The 18,341-nt window shown below is 36.2% G+C and overlaps 2 protein-coding genes across 2 annotated transcripts in view; one reads left to right on the forward strand and one right to left on the reverse strand.

Annotated features, from left to right (window-relative positions):
- Positions 1 to 5,744, forward strand: part of LOC129281445 (PDZ and LIM domain protein 7-like) — a 41,894-nt gene extending 36,150 nt beyond the window's left edge. The window contains exons 11-13 of the mRNA XM_064113464.1: positions 457 to 577; positions 1,937 to 2,055; positions 2,320 to 5,744. Coding sequence (XP_063969534.1) covers positions 457 to 577; positions 1,937 to 2,055; positions 2,320 to 2,397 — 318 coding nt within the window. The 3' untranslated portion in view covers positions 2,398 to 5,744. The remainder of the gene's footprint in view (positions 1 to 456; positions 578 to 1,936; positions 2,056 to 2,319) is intronic.
- A 2,279-nt stretch (positions 5,745 to 8,023) lies between these two features.
- LOC129281964 (sperm-tail PG-rich repeat-containing protein 2-like) lies at positions 8,024 to 18,341 on the reverse strand. The gene is made up of 10 exons (XM_054917893.2): positions 17,815 to 18,341; positions 16,531 to 16,805; positions 15,541 to 15,705; positions 14,914 to 15,147; positions 13,571 to 13,684; positions 12,744 to 12,903; positions 11,939 to 12,198; positions 11,242 to 11,425; positions 10,816 to 10,934; positions 8,024 to 10,442 (listed from the first exon to the last, which is right to left on the reverse strand). Exons 1-10 carry the CDS (start codon positions 17,924 to 17,926, stop codon positions 10,305 to 10,307), a joined length of 1,761 nt encoding a protein of 586 aa, XP_054773868.2. The 5' UTR covers positions 17,927 to 18,341; the 3' UTR covers positions 8,024 to 10,304.

Genomic DNA, 18,341 nt, shown 5'->3' on the forward strand with positions numbered 1-18,341 from the left:
TGATTATTGCCCACAGTGAAATTATTAGGATTGTTATTGATAATGTTGTATTCCACTTTAATTGGAAAGAAATAACTCAATATTGAAAATTAATGCCCGTTTTGGTAACCTAAACTCAAAATGAGTTCCAACAGAATCCAATTGAATGACCATCCAAGTGTTTTTATGTATAGATATGAAATATGTGCCAAATGATTCGGGTAGAAAATGTGGAATTGCTGAGAGATTAGCAAAGTAAGCATGGCAATGTAGTCGGGGTCTTTTTCCTAGCAATAATTAATCCCTGTCCCACATGTGCTTATCTGCGTTGGTGATCTTCATTGTGATTATTTTCCAGTGAGGATTATTATGTTAACATGCCGGATCGAGATCTATGGTGGTACGATGACAATTAATCTTGATTTGCTACTACTACATTATGTTAGATTTAAATCTTGAATTATTTTACTATCGTAGGAGTGTGTGAAAGCCATGGGTGCCGAATACCATCCTAATTGCTTCACGTGCGTGGTGTGCAAACAGCCTATCACAGGGGATGGTTTCCACATGCAAGATGGTATGATGTACTGCAAGAGAGGTGAGCAACATATAAGTTAAGATTGATGATTAAGATCAATTGTAACATTTTGTTATGAATTACTTGAGTAGCTTGAATTAAACGGTCTTTTTTAACTAAATGGCACAACGCCTAGGCTCAGCTTTTGTTTGATGCCTGAATCTTTTATGCTAAGTGAAACGATTTATTGGCCTATTGTTTCAAATTTGCACATAGATAAAAATAAAATAACTGATTATGTAGAAATGCATTTACAAGGGATGCTTTCCGAAGCAGCCTTAGAATGTTATGTAATCGCCAATTCCTATTTCAGTAGAAATTTGTGCCATCCAAATTTTGATTACTTTCATCTGACAGGTTCACATGACAGACTTTTAGGAAATTGGCAAAGCCGATCTCCTAATATAAATATAAAAGTTAGGTCCTACCTTAATTCTTGCTCGCCAGAAGATAGAATGGGATCCAGCCGCTCAGAATCTCAGATAAATTGCACAAATCCGTGAATAGAAATATATACACTTCACAATTTCAAATAGATTAGAAAAAAGGGATAGATGTCACAAAATGTCTCGCGAAGTAATGAGCTCATTAAATATGCAGAGAATATAGACTTCGAAGGAGTGGAAGTGACGGTAAGGAATAAGATTGGAAAATGCAGAGAAATAATTAAGTATAAGTTGATCCTCCACAAGATTTGATTCAATCCTCACTAGCAGCTGGATGAGATGGTCAGCATGAGTGGACAGGACGAAAGCAGAGAGTAGAGTGATGATGTGGTAGAGAAAACAAGTTGTTTTTACCAACATCAGAAAAGATGAGACAAAGAAATAAGCGCCAAAAGGGAGGCAAAACAAAGTTGAAAAGAACAAAGAAGAGAGAAGCAGACTGTGAGAAAAGCAAACATGCAAGCATCTCTGTAGTGATGTTGTATATACCTGCAAGTTCATTGCAATAAACAAGGAACAATGAAAGGATGTTTGCTCCAAGTCTAGGAACAAAAGAAAGGTTGTTTCTCAATATAAGAATGTGTTTGCCAAGTAGATTTGGACAGAAAATGAGTTGGCTTGCTCTGCGAATGTACAGTATTGTAGTACATACACATGGCGTGAACAAGTGAGAATATATGAAATTGGAAATAAAAGAAAGAATTTATATACATATACAGAATGTTGAAATATAAATGAAAATATATACAAGGAAAGAATATATAGATGTAGATATATAAAAAGATATAGTCAAGTCACTACAGACTTAAAAATGTGCAAGTATATCAGCTTTTTCCAAGTTTTCTGTGCAAATCAATTTAACAATGAATTGTTACGTTTCGGCCCCTTTAACTGTAGGTTTAAATGTAGGTTTTCCTTCTTCCACTCACTTAAGATTTCCAGAACAAGTTCCGAGGAGTGAACTGTGGGAGCTGTAACTACCCCATCGAGGCAGGGGATGCCTGGCTAGAAGCACTGGATAAATCTTACCATGCAGATTGCTTCTGCTGTGCAGTAAGTTACTGATGATGATGAGGATGATGATGGTGGCGGTGGTGGTGGTTGTCGTGGTGATGATGATGAGGAGGATAGTGGTGGTGATGGTGGTGGTGATAGTGATGATGATGGTGGTGGTGGTGGAGGTGGTAGTAGTGGTGGTATTGGTGATAATGAAGATGATGATGATGGTTGTGTTGTTGATGATGATGTTGTTGTTGTTATTGGTAGTGATGGTGGTGATGATGACGATGATGATGTTCTTTATTTTTTGTTTTTCAGCAATGTAACCAGCGCCTTGAGGGACAACGTTTCTACGCAAAAGGGGGCCGCCCTTACTGCCAGGCTCACGGCTCTTAATGTAACCATAGCAACGCTCTGCAACACTCGTAGTGTAAAGTATTTATTGGAGTTAGTGAAATTGACACAACTTGTCTTGTAACATAGCAATGGTGAAGTTGGACATCCACTAGGATTATGAAAGTTAGAATTTTCTTATTATTTCATTTTACAAGAGATAATTCATTTGGGAACAAAAGTGATCAAACATGAATCAATATTTCATCGTCAACATACTTTGGTACTTTAGTAATTCATTATTTTGATCAAGTAATGCAGGAAAGTGAAAGTTTCTAATATAGTGCATGGACATACATACACAACTTATTTATTATTTGTTCAAGTTTGTAGATCTAATAGAGGGAATATCGTTTTCCCAACTATGCTGTATAAAAAAAGAGTAGTGGTGTATGTTGTGTGAATGTGAGAGGAGAGGAGAGAAGAGAAAGAGGAGATTGATCAAAAGAGGATTTTGATATATATTTTAAGGTACATTGTAAAGAAAATATTTATGGTAAAGTCAATTCAACAGTATAATGGGTCCTTTGATTATCGATTAAATGATTGCAATTTCTCTTCACTTGTTTTTGCGATGCTTCGATGGTGCCATATGACTGGTGAAAACGATGGATATACATCGTTGCAGAGCAAAGCTTTTGTATACTGTGGTTGCCAGGCGCATCTGCCAGAGGCATTCCACTTGTTAAGTCATATTTACAAGCCAATGATGTCTTCATCTCGAGATATCTTGTTGGACCATTTTTTTTTTTTTACAATCAGCAATACCGGTAGAAAGAATAATTTTGTAAACCTCGAGTGCCATTAAAAAAGGCAGCACTAGCATTGCGACATAAGTTTTGTAATGGCCTTGTTTCGCAAAAGTGTTTTAATGGGCGTTCATGAGACAGTTGTCTAAGTTACTTACCCATTCACAAAGTTTTATTGGTTCAAGGTGAACTTGATGTCAATTTATATACACTTAGAGTGTATATTGATGCATTGCCTGTAATGTGATGTCATAACAATGGAGAAGGTTGATGCCATATTGCTCATTGCACAACTCTCACAAAATCATTTTGCCTCCGACGAAGATTCTGCTAGGATCGAAAGCTTAGGCCCCTTTTGACTTTCTAATTTACTCCATTGGCTCTCTTTTATTAGATAAGCAGTTTTCAGCAGCTTCTTTTTGCCAAAATTATTTTGTAATTGAAAAATGGAACTCTAATTTCAATCTCTATCAAAGTTTTCTTACTCTTAGCAATAGAGTTTATAGCTATTTATTTTCATTAAAAGATATATTAAACTACATTACGCAAACGGCTTCAGCAATATGTTATATGTTATAAGTAAGATACATCTACGTCTTATATTGATGTTAGTAAAAATTTCTATGTGATATTTATATGTATTTGTGGGGAATAATAACAAGATTTTGTATATACTGGCTAGAATGAACAATGTGATCATGAGCTAACTAATCTATATAGTGCACTAAGAAATAGGGATTCTGACATATAATCATTAGACAGTAAATATATATATATAACAAGTAATATGCCATCATAGCCTACTGATTTTTTAATAGATATTAAAGTACTACTGCTTGAAAGCTTAAAGATGGAAGAAATTATGGACAGGTATTATGTGTGTGGTATACTTATTTTATGTTGTGATAAAATTGTGTAAATACCCTTTTTCAGAAGAAAAAAAATGCATGTGATTTTATGTTATACTATATACTAGTAGCAGACTTGGTATTTTAAGTTTCTGATGAACAATTTGTGAAATAATGTTTTATGCATTTGGAATGGAGCAGGAAGAGAGAAATGAAATTAAGTGCACTATTTAATGAATTATGGGATAGAATTTGAATTTGATTTTGCAACAGATTGTCACCGGCACTGCTTTGAACATCATTTACTGTTGCTATGGTGATGGTAGTATCAGACCTTGATCTTGTATTTAATGTGAATATGAGAAAAATTGAATTGAATTGAATTATATGAGATATTTCAAATCTATGGTGTCTTGGGACGAGAATTGAACAAAAAAAAGAAACATACTACAAGACATGAAAATATCTGTAAGAAAGATATGTAAACGTGGGTGAAACAACCATGGAAAAAGTGTTTGCTTCACATTTCACGATGCTTTCTTACTTTCTGTCGTGTAACAACAAGAATACCCTTTGCAAATCAGCCTTGTTTGTCTGAAAACTGAATGTCTGTTGTTACACCTATGCGACTGTAGAATATATATTAATTTTCTGAATTCAACCCACATAGATTTAAAGCTGAAGTAATTTGAATTTGATGCCTATATATTCACAACAGTAAATTGTTGACTTTATCTTCGATATTCAATACGAAAATGAAAGAGGCTAAAATTGTCAGGTTTTCTCAAGTCAGGTTTATTAGTAAGAGGTATTACAATGAAGCAACAGTAATTGTGTCTTATTATGTAGCAATACTGAACATTTGTGATATTTTGATTAAGTATGTGTGGTCTTACACTTGCGAATTTAATGTTATGAATTATTATTATTACCCATCATGCTTTGCAAGTAGATTTCTCGTAGTCTGCTTTTGTTAATCTCCTGAGCAAATCCATGTCTTCCATTTATTTCATTGACCCTTTTCACTGTATAATAGAATCAATGCAATTACATGTGCCTACCAGAAAAAATGAAAATTCAAAAAATGAAAATTAGCAGCTTTGTCTTGGCTCTCGTAGATAAGGACAAAAATATATCAAATTATGTATATGTTGTAACTTAAGAAATTTGATCATGTATAATTGTGTTTATGGGAACCAAAGTGAATGGTTATTTAAGAGTGCAGTGATTACCAAAAAAATGTTTAAAGAATAATTTTTGAAGTAAATCCCTAAAGGTTATTACTCTAATATATATATTCTGTCTTCCATTTTTCTCCTTCTTTTTTTTCTTTTTTTTCAGATTTTTGCCAATTTGTATGTTTTATGTGTAATTAATACAATTGATTTAAATAACTCAATCTACAAGACATGGATTTTATTATTATTATTATTATTTCATTTAATTTTCTTTGGGGAAAAGGGGGTAGTTTAAACACCTTGCCTTAAGATTATATAACCATTTTTTTGTTCTCATGTGTAGAAAACATTTCAATTATTCTATTATTATTGGATTGGCAATTTGGACAATAGTGAAAAATGAATTTGATGAATTTCAAGACTACAATTAATGACTTAGTTACACCTTTTACACATCTAAAAACAGTAATATTTTTTCATTATTGTTATTGAATTTATTCTAATTTATCATCACCTTTGTATAAGAAAGTGCTTTCACTATTGGGAAATAAAGCATGCAATCTTTTAGCCAACAATTTTGACAAGTGTTTACTTGTATTCTTTCATTTGTGTTTTTTTTTTAATGTGCATGGGAATAGAATTATGCTTGATAAATAACAGTAAAACGGTTCCATGACATTTGCTCCAGCAACAACTGCTTCAATGGAAAATCTGCACATTAAGCCAACATAAAACCTAACCTCCAAAACTAAATTAACCCTAATTCTTATCTCAATGTTATTTTGAAGAAAAATCACAATCACAATCCTAACTCTAACCCTATTGCTCTCTGAGATATTAAGACTGGAGGAAGTGTCGCAGGAGCAAATGTGGTAGGAGCAAATGTTGTGTCACTGTAAAAACTTAAGCCTCGTCTTGGTCTCGGAGAAAAGATCTTGGTCTCAAAATTATTCATACTTTTATTCTTTTACTTCATTAATCTAAGGTTGATGGGCAACATCATGTGGGGTAGTTGATATAAGTGATGCAGTTAATCTAGACTGAATAATGTTTGACCTAGAGGATATAAGATTAAATAAGCCAGTTCGTAGTTCCACTCTGCGCATGATCAAAAGATTCTGCGCATGATCAGAGGAAGGTCATTGGTACTAAAGTGACATGGTATAGTTAGTTTAAACTTTAATGAGATAAGCACTAACTTTGATGTCTTGATTATTCATATATTCTTTTGAATTGTGTTTTCATTTACATCCACAAAAAACAACAATGCGTCCACGAACGACTGGTATTTCAGTTTGCCAAGTACATTGTACAGCATGCTATAATATGCATTCAAAGTGGAAATGCAACAAATACCTTCATAGAGTGTTCATTGATGTGCTGTTCTAGTCACCTGGTCTATTCAATTTCTTCATCCTGCTATGTAAGGCATGCTTACATAATATCTTGCTTTGAAATCTGCCTATCATAATGAAAGAAATGAAAGGTCATTAGACCAAAATTGTCCATGAAGTAACTATGAACTGGTCTATTGGTGTAGTCTATGAACTAGAAATTAAACCAAATGGTAAATGGGCTTTAAATTAGACCAAATAGTTATTAGACCATTAAACTGGCTATAGACTATTTAGGATTTAGACCATGTGGGATGAAACCAATTTGAAAGTAGACAAAGTGGGTGTATTTAAAGGTAAATGCTAGTTTTGGTAACGATATCAAAATGAGTTCGTACAGAATCCAATGAAATGACCACCAAAGTGTCTGTTTGTATAAATAAAACGCATGTGCCAAAGGATTCTGGAAGAAATTGTGTAATTGCTGAGAAATCAGCAAATAAACACAGGATTCGGGTAGAGCGTCGGGCCCGACGCTCAAAGCAATAATTATACACTGTCCCACGTGCGCTTATCTGTGTTGGGGAAGTTCAGTCTGAACATTTTTCAGCGTAGATCTCAAGATTTCACAAAGTTCAGTTTATGTAACTACCAGATCTAGATCCTCGATGATATACTGACAATTAAGCCTAGTTTTACAGACTTTCTCATGAAATAAGTGTTTACTGCAACTACTGGAATTTCTCTTTAAGAGGCAATTTACCCATTCAAAATCTTGTAAAGAGCTTACATGAATAAAACATGTTGGAGCTAGGTAGCATACTGTCCAGTGTTGTTCTGGATAAACCCATGACATTTAACATGATGGCATAACGAAATTACTATGACACGATGACATCAAATCATGATGTCAGGAGTTTTTTCCATGCAACTTTAGTCCATTTTTAGAGTTGAAGTATGCAATGCATGTTTATTAGCCTTTAATTGGGTCATTTTTCTAACCATATTTCAATGTTATGAAAATGATGAGGATTGTTGCATCACATCTGAAATAGGAGGCTTTAGAACAGCGTTTCTCATTGGCTGAGAAGCTTTCCATGTGGCCAAATAGCTTGGATTCAGTCTTACTTTTAAATCCAGTCAAATGTATAAAAACATAATCAGTATAGTTGTCTTTTTTTAAATGATCTTGTATTAAGACAATTCTATCCTCAGTCCTCTTTCTCTCTTGCTCACTCTTTTACCTTCCCTCTTTGCATCTCTTGCCAATCTTTGTCTTCCCTTCTCTTTTTTATTCTCTCCCTCCATCACTTTCCTTCCATCTGTCTCTCTTCCTCTCTCTCTTTCCCTTTCTTGTTCACCACTATCTCATTATTTTCTTTTTTTAGCTATCCTTCACCTACATAGCTTCCTTGCATGCCATACAAGATATGACACATGTTTCATATACAAACATCTTTTAACACCTCGCCCAAACACAAACATTCCCCAAAAGAATACTGAAGTCAAAGCATAAAATGTGATTGTTCACATAATAGTTTTAATATATTTCTTCTTTATATACAAAATGATTGAACATTGTAAATTATTCAAAAATACATCAAATAGATTCCACAGGGATTCTTTCAAGAATACATCATACGCAAGCGTACCTATGATGGCTCATGTTGCAAGAAATTAGAATTTTCAAGTCTCAAACTTTGAAATATCTGTTACTATAATTATTACCTGTTATTACTAATATATTTGTGCTGTCCAAGTCATAGATCCAACCCTATTGATTACATATATCAGTAAAATAACATATGTTACTATCATAAAAAGCACATAGCATGTGTGTTTGGGTTTTACGGATACGTAACAATCAGATATGACGATTTACATCTGAGAACGACCTTTGACATCACCATCCAATAGACGTGACCCAGAGCACATGGCTCAAATTTTAACTGTATAGACCTTATGAATATGACATCATATTCTCATAGCGCCCTCCCTCAGAGGATATAGGAATACACGTATACAGAGTTGTCAGAGATGCGCCAGCTGCAGATCACCAATGCATGCAAGGCAATGGCTGATGCCTCAAGATGGCAGCACGATGACGTCAATGCATAAGGTCTACTGCAGGTTTAGGCCAGAACGCCAAAGTATATAGCGATATAGTTATGTCAACTTTGTCACTATGACTATGACAATGATCAATCAAGCCGATAAATTGTCTATGGTATACATTAAAATAAGATTTACGCTTACTGTTTCTACCGTTCCTGGCTCTTTCATTTGTAAATGCTTAACAAGAAAGCAACAATACAATTTTTACCATTCAATATATTCAAAATTGTCCATTGATTTCTTTATTTTTGCATTTGTGATCTGCAAGTAATAATAATGAATGATAGTAGTAGTAGAAATGATTCATAACTATGTGCCATATATACCCTGCAAAGTGCTGATGGCACAAAGTACATGTAGTATATATATATATATATATATATATACACCTTGTGACATGCATACATTGTCGTATAATGATAAAAAATACAAAATCTAATACTGATAGCAATTTGCTAAACATTTTTCATTCTACCATGAAATATTTTGCGAAATGGAAGTTTTGTATCAAATACTCGAGGCATATAAGACTGGACGGTATCACTTACACATTAAGTCACAAATTGTGTAATTGTATAAAATGATTTATAAAAGTGTAAAGTAAAAAGGCTAAAATAAAGGTCATATTCTGGATAGTCTGTGAATATGAGAATCAGAATATTGGACGGCTTTTAGAGACGGAATCCGATCATGACGGCACACTTTGACATGAGAAAACAGTAAAATTAACCACAATGCAATTTTTGCATGTAAAGACTGCTGGAAAAAAGCAACCGATTAAAAAATTTTCCATCTTGCTTTTTACTATTAAAATTTTGAATTTTTCCTCAAGAAAATTTCTATCACATCTGCCACCTGGAAACAATAACAGAAGATTAATTTTTAATATTCCCCTCAATGAATTATGAAATTGCGTACTCAAATCTGAAGGGTAAAATGCCTTTTCACATATGATGCAAGAGGGAGGGGGAAGCTTGTACTTGACTTTGTACTGTCAATCTCTCCTTTCTTATTTGACACACTTTAGAGTCAACAAACTGCTTCCTAATATTCAACCTGATTACTCTGTGTTACAGCCTGTTGCAAAAATGGTTGTGATCAAAAACAAGTCCAAAAATCAATCATAACTTGATGTTCTCGAGCAATCACAAGCACACATTTGGGACTTGCATTTGAGTTTCTGAGTTGTGTTTTAACACAAATTTGGAACCTTAGCTTTAAAAAAAGTAGGAGGTCATTGACAAGATTTTGAAGTGAATCCGCACCGCGATGCTCTTGACAGATGGCAAGAATGTTTTTACATTTTGCCACAAGAGGGAGAATCCCTTCTACCCTTCCCCCACCCAATCACACCTTTATTTTAATATGAAGTGAACCGAGTAATGGCATCATCAACCCATTCCAACAAGTTTCCAGAAGATTTACAATTTTTTTCCTTTCTTTATTTCGACTGAAACACATGTGATAGCAACGTATAAGCAACTTTGCAGCTGTGGACGCCAACATGGCCGACACTGCATATGATGTGCATGATTTTGCCATTCCATGGACAATGGCAACATGAAGAAACATGTATTTTCCAACACAAGGCACAGTTTTTTTAAACAGTAACAAGAAGTTCTTTTCCACCATAGGCTACAAGATCTGCTGCAAAGTACACCTGTGTTGGCAAGGAAGAAGATGGTCCTATACTCCAAGTACGAAGGCTTGTTGGCTCATAGGCTGCGATTGTGACCGGTGGAGTTCCAGCTGCGGTGCGATGGGGTTGTTGAGGGTTGCGTTGAAGGTACCCTTCAGTACGGTGTCTTGCAAGAGAGGACTCAACTGGAAAATTAGAAAAGAAGACAAAAATTATGATAATTAATACACTGGAAATTTTCCTACTGTTTCAATCCTTCATCATACAAGGACAAATAAGATTAGTTATGGTGCCTAAATGCACCCAAAGAGACGTCTATCAATGGCTTTTAATGTTTTTTCATTCGACTCAATTTCTGCTTTGACAAAGCAATGGGGTTTCGGAAAGTTGCTGAGAAATCCCCCATTCTTTTAAGGAACCTAACATACATGTAGAGTTTATTAATTAATTCTAGCATAGGAATCAATGTCATTTTTTTATATTTTTTATGCTGGGAACAAAATCAAGGAAATTAATGAGAGGAAGAAGATTAGTTTGATGATTGATATTATTAAGTACCTCATAAGTTCCTGGACCAGGGTTCTCGTTCTTTCTGAATTCTCTGAAACGGTTGTCCTTTCCGACAAGAAGACTGAGTTTGACCGTATCCTTTGCTGCTGGGTTGTATGTTCCAGGTCCTGAAATTGAAAGGAATAGGAAAAGAACTATTAGGGCGGAGAAGATTTTAAATCTTATGATAAGGTCTACAAAATTATGAGATGAAGTGACGGGGCAATTTGATGAGTATCATTGTTATTATCATCACCATCATCTTCATCCCCGCCATCACCATCATTATTCAAGTTCGCCACAATCATCAATATTATCACCACCACCATTATCATCATCACTACCACCATTGAAATATCAAGTTTCAACAACAATATAAACGCCACCACACACACCGCAATTGATGATCCCAACAAGCACTCATAAGGCTCTCACCTGGATTAGCAGGCTCTGGTTTCTCAATGATGACATCGCGAGGTGGGGCAAAACGACGAGTAGACGACAGGAAGGAGCCCTTCTTTCTCTTGCCAGCGTGCGTTCGGGGCGGGGCGGGATCTTTCTTGCCCTGGGACAAGTCATGCGAGGACCTCACTTCATACGACCCAGGAGGAGGGTTGTCCTGAGGAGGAAAAAAAAGAAAATTTCTTTAAGATTTTTTGCTCATTGTGAAAAGTAACATCTTATTATGATTTACAAAGTTCAACAAAATAAAATCAAGTCAAGGTGTTTTGAGCAAAGTTCCTACAGACATCACAATCAGAGAAGTATGAATCAATAACAGGGTGGATCAACCAATCAGATTCACAGATGTAAAAAATTGAACCCTGGACATCTGAGGAGCAATTACATGTAGACGACAAATTATCCTTTCAATTTCATGTCCTTTGTCTCAGTCAAATAACCAGCCAGACTATTGTACATGTAGAGAAGAGGCTTTTAATTCCTGACTACTTTGTCTTTCTTGTATCAAATTTAATAGAAGAGTGAAAAACTCATTTAGGATAACGTATTCACATTAAAATCATCTTTGATCGCAATGTGCACATCAATATCATCTTTGTTCGCAACTTACACATCCAAGCATCATCTTTGATTGCAAATGCACATATTGAAATCATTGATCGCAACGTACCTGTATCGTGACCGGGGCCGGTGATGTCAACCTGTTGCTCTGCGAGGCAAAGTTAGCGGAGAGGTTGGAGGTGTATCTGCTGTATTGGGGGGTTTCCTTTGGCTGGTAATGGGAGGGGCCTGGCTGGGAGGAGTCCTGGCGCTTGGTGATTGGTTTGATCCTCACCGACGTGGATCCAAAAGCTCCCCTCCGCGTGCTCTCGATGTACGCCTTCCTCATGCTACCGTCGGCAATGCCAGGGAAGCTATATGATCCAGGACCTACAGTTTGAGAAGGGAGAATATGATTTCATAATTCAAAATATTGTTTTCTGTGCAACAGTAATATACAGGTTAATTTGCTAGAGTAAAGTCTAACTGGGACCACAGGAATCTTATCAACTTAGGGAGAAATTTGAGTAAGAGGTCTTAAAATTTGCTTCGACTTAGAGGGAATATTCAACCCTATGGAAGGTCAAATGGCTGGACTTCTGAAAGTTTAACCTGCATCATCATTTGCATGTAGGGTGTTGGAGGCAAAAGTATTTCAGGAAGTCCATTAAGTTGCTTTGAACAGGAAGCAATGACATTGGATCCTATTTTTATGTCTCTATTTTGTCATAAAAAGCTTGTTGGATGATATGAATACCTTGCCCAGACCACATAGTTATCATTGGTCAATTACTAATAATCTTAATGTGCATCATTCTGTACAGCTCAGTACCTCTGGACTTTTTAATTGTACATAAAAAGATATAAAACCAAATTGCATTATTATTGAAATATAATAGCTTTATCAATCTTCAAAGCAAGAAATTGAAGTTTACCTGGAGTTTTCTTGATGTGGGGCTCTGGGACGAATCTCACTGATGTTTGACCAAACGGGCTTCTCTTTAGACCTCTGAGTTTCTTGGTGGCCTCAAGGGCGTGGCGAGGGTCATTGTAGGAACCGGGGGCGGGGACAATGTTCTTCTTTTCTTGAAATCTCTGAAGAAGGAGAGGAAATATAAAAAGTTGCAATATGAGACATAAGATATTGTGCTTACTAATGACTGTACAATATCTAAATGGAAAATAATTCCAGATGCCTTTAAAAATATTAAACAGATTCTTGTAAGAAACATTTACACTTATATCTATTTTCTTATCTTGTAAGTTGTGTTTGTAGCTTGCTGCTGTTCTTTTTCAGCATCAAGATTTTTTTTCTAAATGAGTAATTGTTTTGTACATCTTCATAAGAATTTCCCTTTTAATTGCATTAAAGATTAAACTAAACTGCCTCGTTTCATCATTTACTCCAAAGTCCCGTCACATAAAGAATTACAACAAACTGTAAGTTATTATGGCAACTACCCTAGAAACAATTACACTCTGCAGCAAATCACAATCAAGGTTTACATGGTAAGTTACAATAATAGCAAAGTTGTAATAGTTGTATCTCTTCATGAAATGGGTCTCCATTATACAAAATATACAACTTTCTGGGTCCCGTTTCAAAAAGACTTGCTATACTAACAAATGCACAGTTTATAACAAATTTACTATCAGCCAATCAGATTGAAGGATTTCAGTAGCTTTTAATTGTTATTGCAAATTTTTATCAATATGACAAGTTTTATGAAACAGGGCCCCTGACCTGCCTTGGGATTCTTACCTTTGCTTGTGAGAGGAACGGGGGGTGTTCAACCTCCAGGCCTTCTGTGTTGACTGCTGGTGGTCTCTTGTCAAACTGACTGTTAATGGTGTATTTACCCGGGCCTGGTACAGCCTGTGAAAATAGAAGATGTACAATGGAATATTAAAGGGATTGATCAAACATGAGTGAGCCAGGCAAAAACTTTTTTTTTTGTCAAGGGCTACTTTTCACAAATTACTGCCTAAATCTGCAACATTGGATAACCTTTACATTTTCCAGGGCTCCTTATTCAAGTTTCCAGAGCTACTTAAAGCATTTAGGGGGGCAAAACCGCCCCTACATGTAGCCCCCATGTATTTTCCCCCCAGGAGTACCCTCATTTCCAAGACCAAAAAAATCAGGCATAGTTTAATCCTTGATATTATGAAATCATGGATATCTTGGCATAAATAATTGCACTCTTGTGCAACAACAAAATGAGAATGAATATTTATCTAAAACAGATGAATCCAAGGTATTAATAAAGCGGTGGCATGATGGAGTTGAATACCTGAGAGAGACTAGTTTGATGCACAGTGCATAATTTCTGAAGATTTACAAGTGAGTGTCTGAACCATTCCAAACCTTTTGAATTTCCTGCCATACTGTATATATATATTCCTCATATGATTATAAATGAATCAGATCAGCCAGATTTTGAAGGAAATTCAAAAAACAGTATGAAAATGAAAAATACACCACCATAAATAACAAAAAGATAACAAAAGATATAATCCAATGAGTATTTGATAAAATACCCTTATCTTGCCACTTATTCAGCACTTAACAATTTGATCCACTAAATACAATTGATGAGAATCTATCATCTACACCTACTGCTTAAGCCTAGTTTTTACAAAGCTCACAATAGTTGTGCAAAGGACGCAAATGTCAAAATGGCCAAGTCCATGCAATATAGGCAAAAGTGTGCAAAACCTAAAAGCTATTTTTTTTCATTCAAATCCTTCACAAAACCCTTGGGAACGTTTGGGAGCCCTGAGAAAACCAGCCTGTAGGCGCGAGTTCATATTTAAATTCTTATTAACCCAGGGTAGCCACTTCAGTTCTTATAAATTGTTTTCCGAGTAGGCCTTGCAATAACAATATGTTATAATTACGCTTCTCCAATCTCATGCGTCAAGCGCCTGACATGAAGGCAGAAGATCCTATTTGATATTAAGTCTTTGGTATGACTCGGGACAGGGATCGAAACCCACAACCGCGGTCCATTCATGAGGCGGCCGCTCTACCACTGAGCCATCATGTCCGTTCAGAGTTTTCTTAACCCACCATGTGTTTAGAGTTCTGTTTAGAGTACCTACCTTCTTTCCTTCTCCTTGGACGATCGCTTCATGGTATCTTGGTATCCTAGCCTCAAAGGCACTGGTCCCACTCTTAGTGATGGCTGCATTGATGTTCTCTACATCGGCCTCTGGTTTGCTGAAGGGATCATATTCACCGGGACCAGGTCCTACGTTGCCCCGGAAGTCCATCCTCGACGAGGTCAGGTTCCCAAAATGAACTCCCTTGTACTTGGCCGTTGCTTTAGTGTTACCCTGTAAATAGAATGTCAAAGAGACAGTGGATGTTAAGTCCAGTAATAATAATGATAACAATGAAAATAATAGCAGGATTTATATAGCAGTTTTTATAACAGGACACAAAGCGAAAAAAACAACTATTTATTACTTGTACCACGGCTTTCTTTTTCGGTCAAGCTACCACTTTATCATCAGTGCTCACTCAGTGCATTCAACAAATCAATCCTACCTAGTAATCTGTATACCATTGTCATGACAGGTTGTCACTCTCACAAATAATAATGGTGGTCACATAATACTTCCTTTTTCTTTCTTTCATGAGGGAGACAAAATTCAATACAAAAAAGCAGGTGGCCTATATCAAATAGAAGTAACCAGATAGGTTTGACGAGAATGCTGGTTGCTTACATTTGCGACATTGTAAAAGGCGGGTCCCAATGTTTTATCTTTGGCTGGTGCTTCCTGTTTCTTGAGGACTCCATCCTCGGATTCTTCGTAACCATAGGCCTGGCCAGGAGTAGGAATAGAGGGCGCTTGTGCTTTCCTCGAGTACTTGATACGATTTGTCATCAGCTATGAAAAGGAAAATAAATGAATTTTTAATATGGGATGTATTAAGAACAAGAATGAAGAATATTTATAAGATATTAGTAATGTCAAGAACACTGCAATGAAGACGAGACTAAGTTTCATAGCTAAGCTATTAAAGCTACCTGTCCAATCAAGTTCTTTATATTGATAAACAATGTGTCTTGCAGAATACAATTATGTCAAACTCCTCTTTAAAAAACTCCTGCAAACTTCTGCAAGAACGAATTGATGTACATGTAAATTCATCTTCACCTGTCCATTCCTCAAAATCAAGAAAAATTGTGTAGGCCTAATCATCAAAATCAAATTAAGGATGGTTGTAAATTGATGGAACAAAAGTACCCCCTAGTACAAAATATATTTCTTTCTTCTTCTTCATTCCAGTTTAGCTTTTTGGAGCTGCAAGAGGAATTATCTCATCAAGTATCTTCTTTGGGTACATGAATACTGCCCAACACCCCAATTGGGAAGGAAGTACGCTGATGTTGGTGGCACGTAAAGGGAAGATGCTTTTTAGTCTTTGCTGTGCTTTGTACAAATTTGAACTTTGAAGTATGTTTCGCTTGAAGGTTTGGGTGCTCTTGATTATTTCAATGGTTGGGGGTGTGAGGGAGTTCCAGTCTGGGATGATTCTTGGGATGAATGAATACTTGTAGCGGTTTTGTTTAGTGGAGATGGGGATGAGGATTATGGAAACTTCAAAGTACAAACGTATATTTGACTTATGATACCTACATTTATATAACAATACTATAGAAGGTAGAATCTAGGCAAGCAATAAAATCATTTTTAATCCAATATCTTTACCTGTCCTTGTACTATCTCCTTTTCTTTATTAGTATTTTGCTTTAGCCAATCTTTGGACTTTGAGAGGTTGTAAGTTCCTGGTCCTGGAGTTAGCACTGATGTGGAAGAGTCCTCTTCAAACCTCTTCGCCGTATTGGCAAGTGTACGGCCTCCTGTGATTCTGAGTTGTGCTTCTGTTGGGTCATAGTGCCCTGGACCTGGTGCTGCGATGACCGCATCTTGAACTGTAAGGAAGGTTTCCCTGGGTGTCATGGAGGAAAATGGAGCATAGCCATCTGAACAAGAAAAAAAAAATTTAAAGGAGCAAAATTTAAGATACTTTTAAAGTCTGAATTTATAGATATCAAAATGAAAATACACGGGTCATGCTCATGCGAAAGCATCTGGTTGGTAGTATTAACAATTTTCTGACATTTGTCCACTTGTTTTACTCTTATTAGGAGACCCTACTGCTCTAGTTCATCTATACTATATTCTATAAAACAGATGGACAATCATCACAAAATTATGAATGAATCCCTAAAACAGATAGATATATCTATTCCTCTCTAAAAAAATAAGTTAACTTAAGTTAGGGCCAAGGGCAAGGAGATATATATGGCTATGAAATACCTAAAGTTAGACCTACACATCCATCTCATTTTCATTTTCAGTCAAAGACGTCAAAGTTAGATCTAGTCCTAGAATCTAAACCTACTTGTTTAACAAATTGAATTGATTTGTCTTACGCTGATGGCATGCATGCTAGACCAAAAGCTTCAGTCTCTGTATTTTGGTTGTTCCGCTGAACTGCGTTGGCTCCACTCACCAATACATAATGAATGTATGGTGAATGGGGATGATAGTAAAATGTCAGATTTGTTAAATAAATCGCCAGAATGATAGTAAAATGTTATAAATAAATTCCCAGAAACGACTGTTATTCCTGTCTATATAATGGCATGCCCACATTCCGCAATCAGTGTTGATTGAATAATAAAGTTAACATCCACACTAAATCAAATGTTGCAACACTTGCCAACACTGTCGGCGGCAACAGGTCTAATACTATAATTATATAGGGTCCTAAAAGACTTAGACTTAGACTTAGACTAACGTTAGATCTAATGTTATTTAGATGTAGAACTAGGCCTTAAAAAAGTTAGATCTAGTCTAGTAGTTGCCCCGGGAACCTCGACACGCAGTAAGTCTAGTTAGAGGGGTCTAGAGAAGTAGAACTAGAACTTAGATTTTTAGAAGTCACTGTCTAGATCTAACGACAAGTAACGTTAGATCTATTCTTACCTGATTTGATCTTGGCACGGGTTGGTTGAAATGCATCATAAGCACCTGGTCCAACAAAAGGTCCAGTTGCTTGTGCTCCTTCAGTAAGAACTCTTGGGGCCCGATCATACATGTTGATTAAGTTATTCTCTAGCCAGGCCCAGGTAAAGCAAGCACCAAAACACACCCACCAGCGGGGCAAATAATCACTTGCTCAGTGACTCCGAGTCCGAGTTTTGTTTCTTGCGTAAATTTGTCTTGTCAAAAAATTATGATCCTCGATTTCACTCAAATTTGTGGTCCGTCAGCGAAGTGGCAAGAGTTCTTTCTATCCGATTATGTGCTTTATTTTCTTCCTTATGGCTTACAACTCTCAGAAAATTGGACGATTATTGGAATGTTTCTGCTGACGGTCGATGTCCCGTTCTCCAATACAACTTTACGCAGGTATTGCCCGCATGATTTACCCATTGTTTACCACTATCAAGCCGGTCGAGGTGGCCGTCGCGACAGCGTTGCTATGGTCTCAGCTCGTCAACACACACTGC

Source organism: Lytechinus pictus, chromosome 18 (genome assembly GCF_037042905.1).
Source record: "Lytechinus pictus isolate F3 Inbred chromosome 18, Lp3.0, whole genome shotgun sequence".
Lineage (NCBI taxonomy): Eukaryota > Metazoa > Echinodermata > Echinoidea > Temnopleuroida > Toxopneustidae > Lytechinus > Lytechinus pictus.

What these genes read in the sequence shown, in the direction of transcription:
- LOC129281964 (XM_054917893.2), bottom strand. Translation starts at nt 17,926, where the DNA reads ATGTATGATCGGGCCCCAAGAGTTCTTACTGAAGGAGCACAAGCAACT. An exon ending in CCACATCAAGAAAACTCCAG is followed by an intron (nt 12,199 to 12,743) that starts GTAAACTTCAAT and finishes CTCAAACTGTAG; the next exon opens with GTCCTGGATCATATAGCTTC. An exon ending in CTGGTCCAGGAACTTATGAG is followed by an intron (nt 10,443 to 10,815) that starts GTACTTAATAAT and finishes CTAATTTTCCAG; the next exon opens with TTGAGTCCTCTCTTGCAAGA.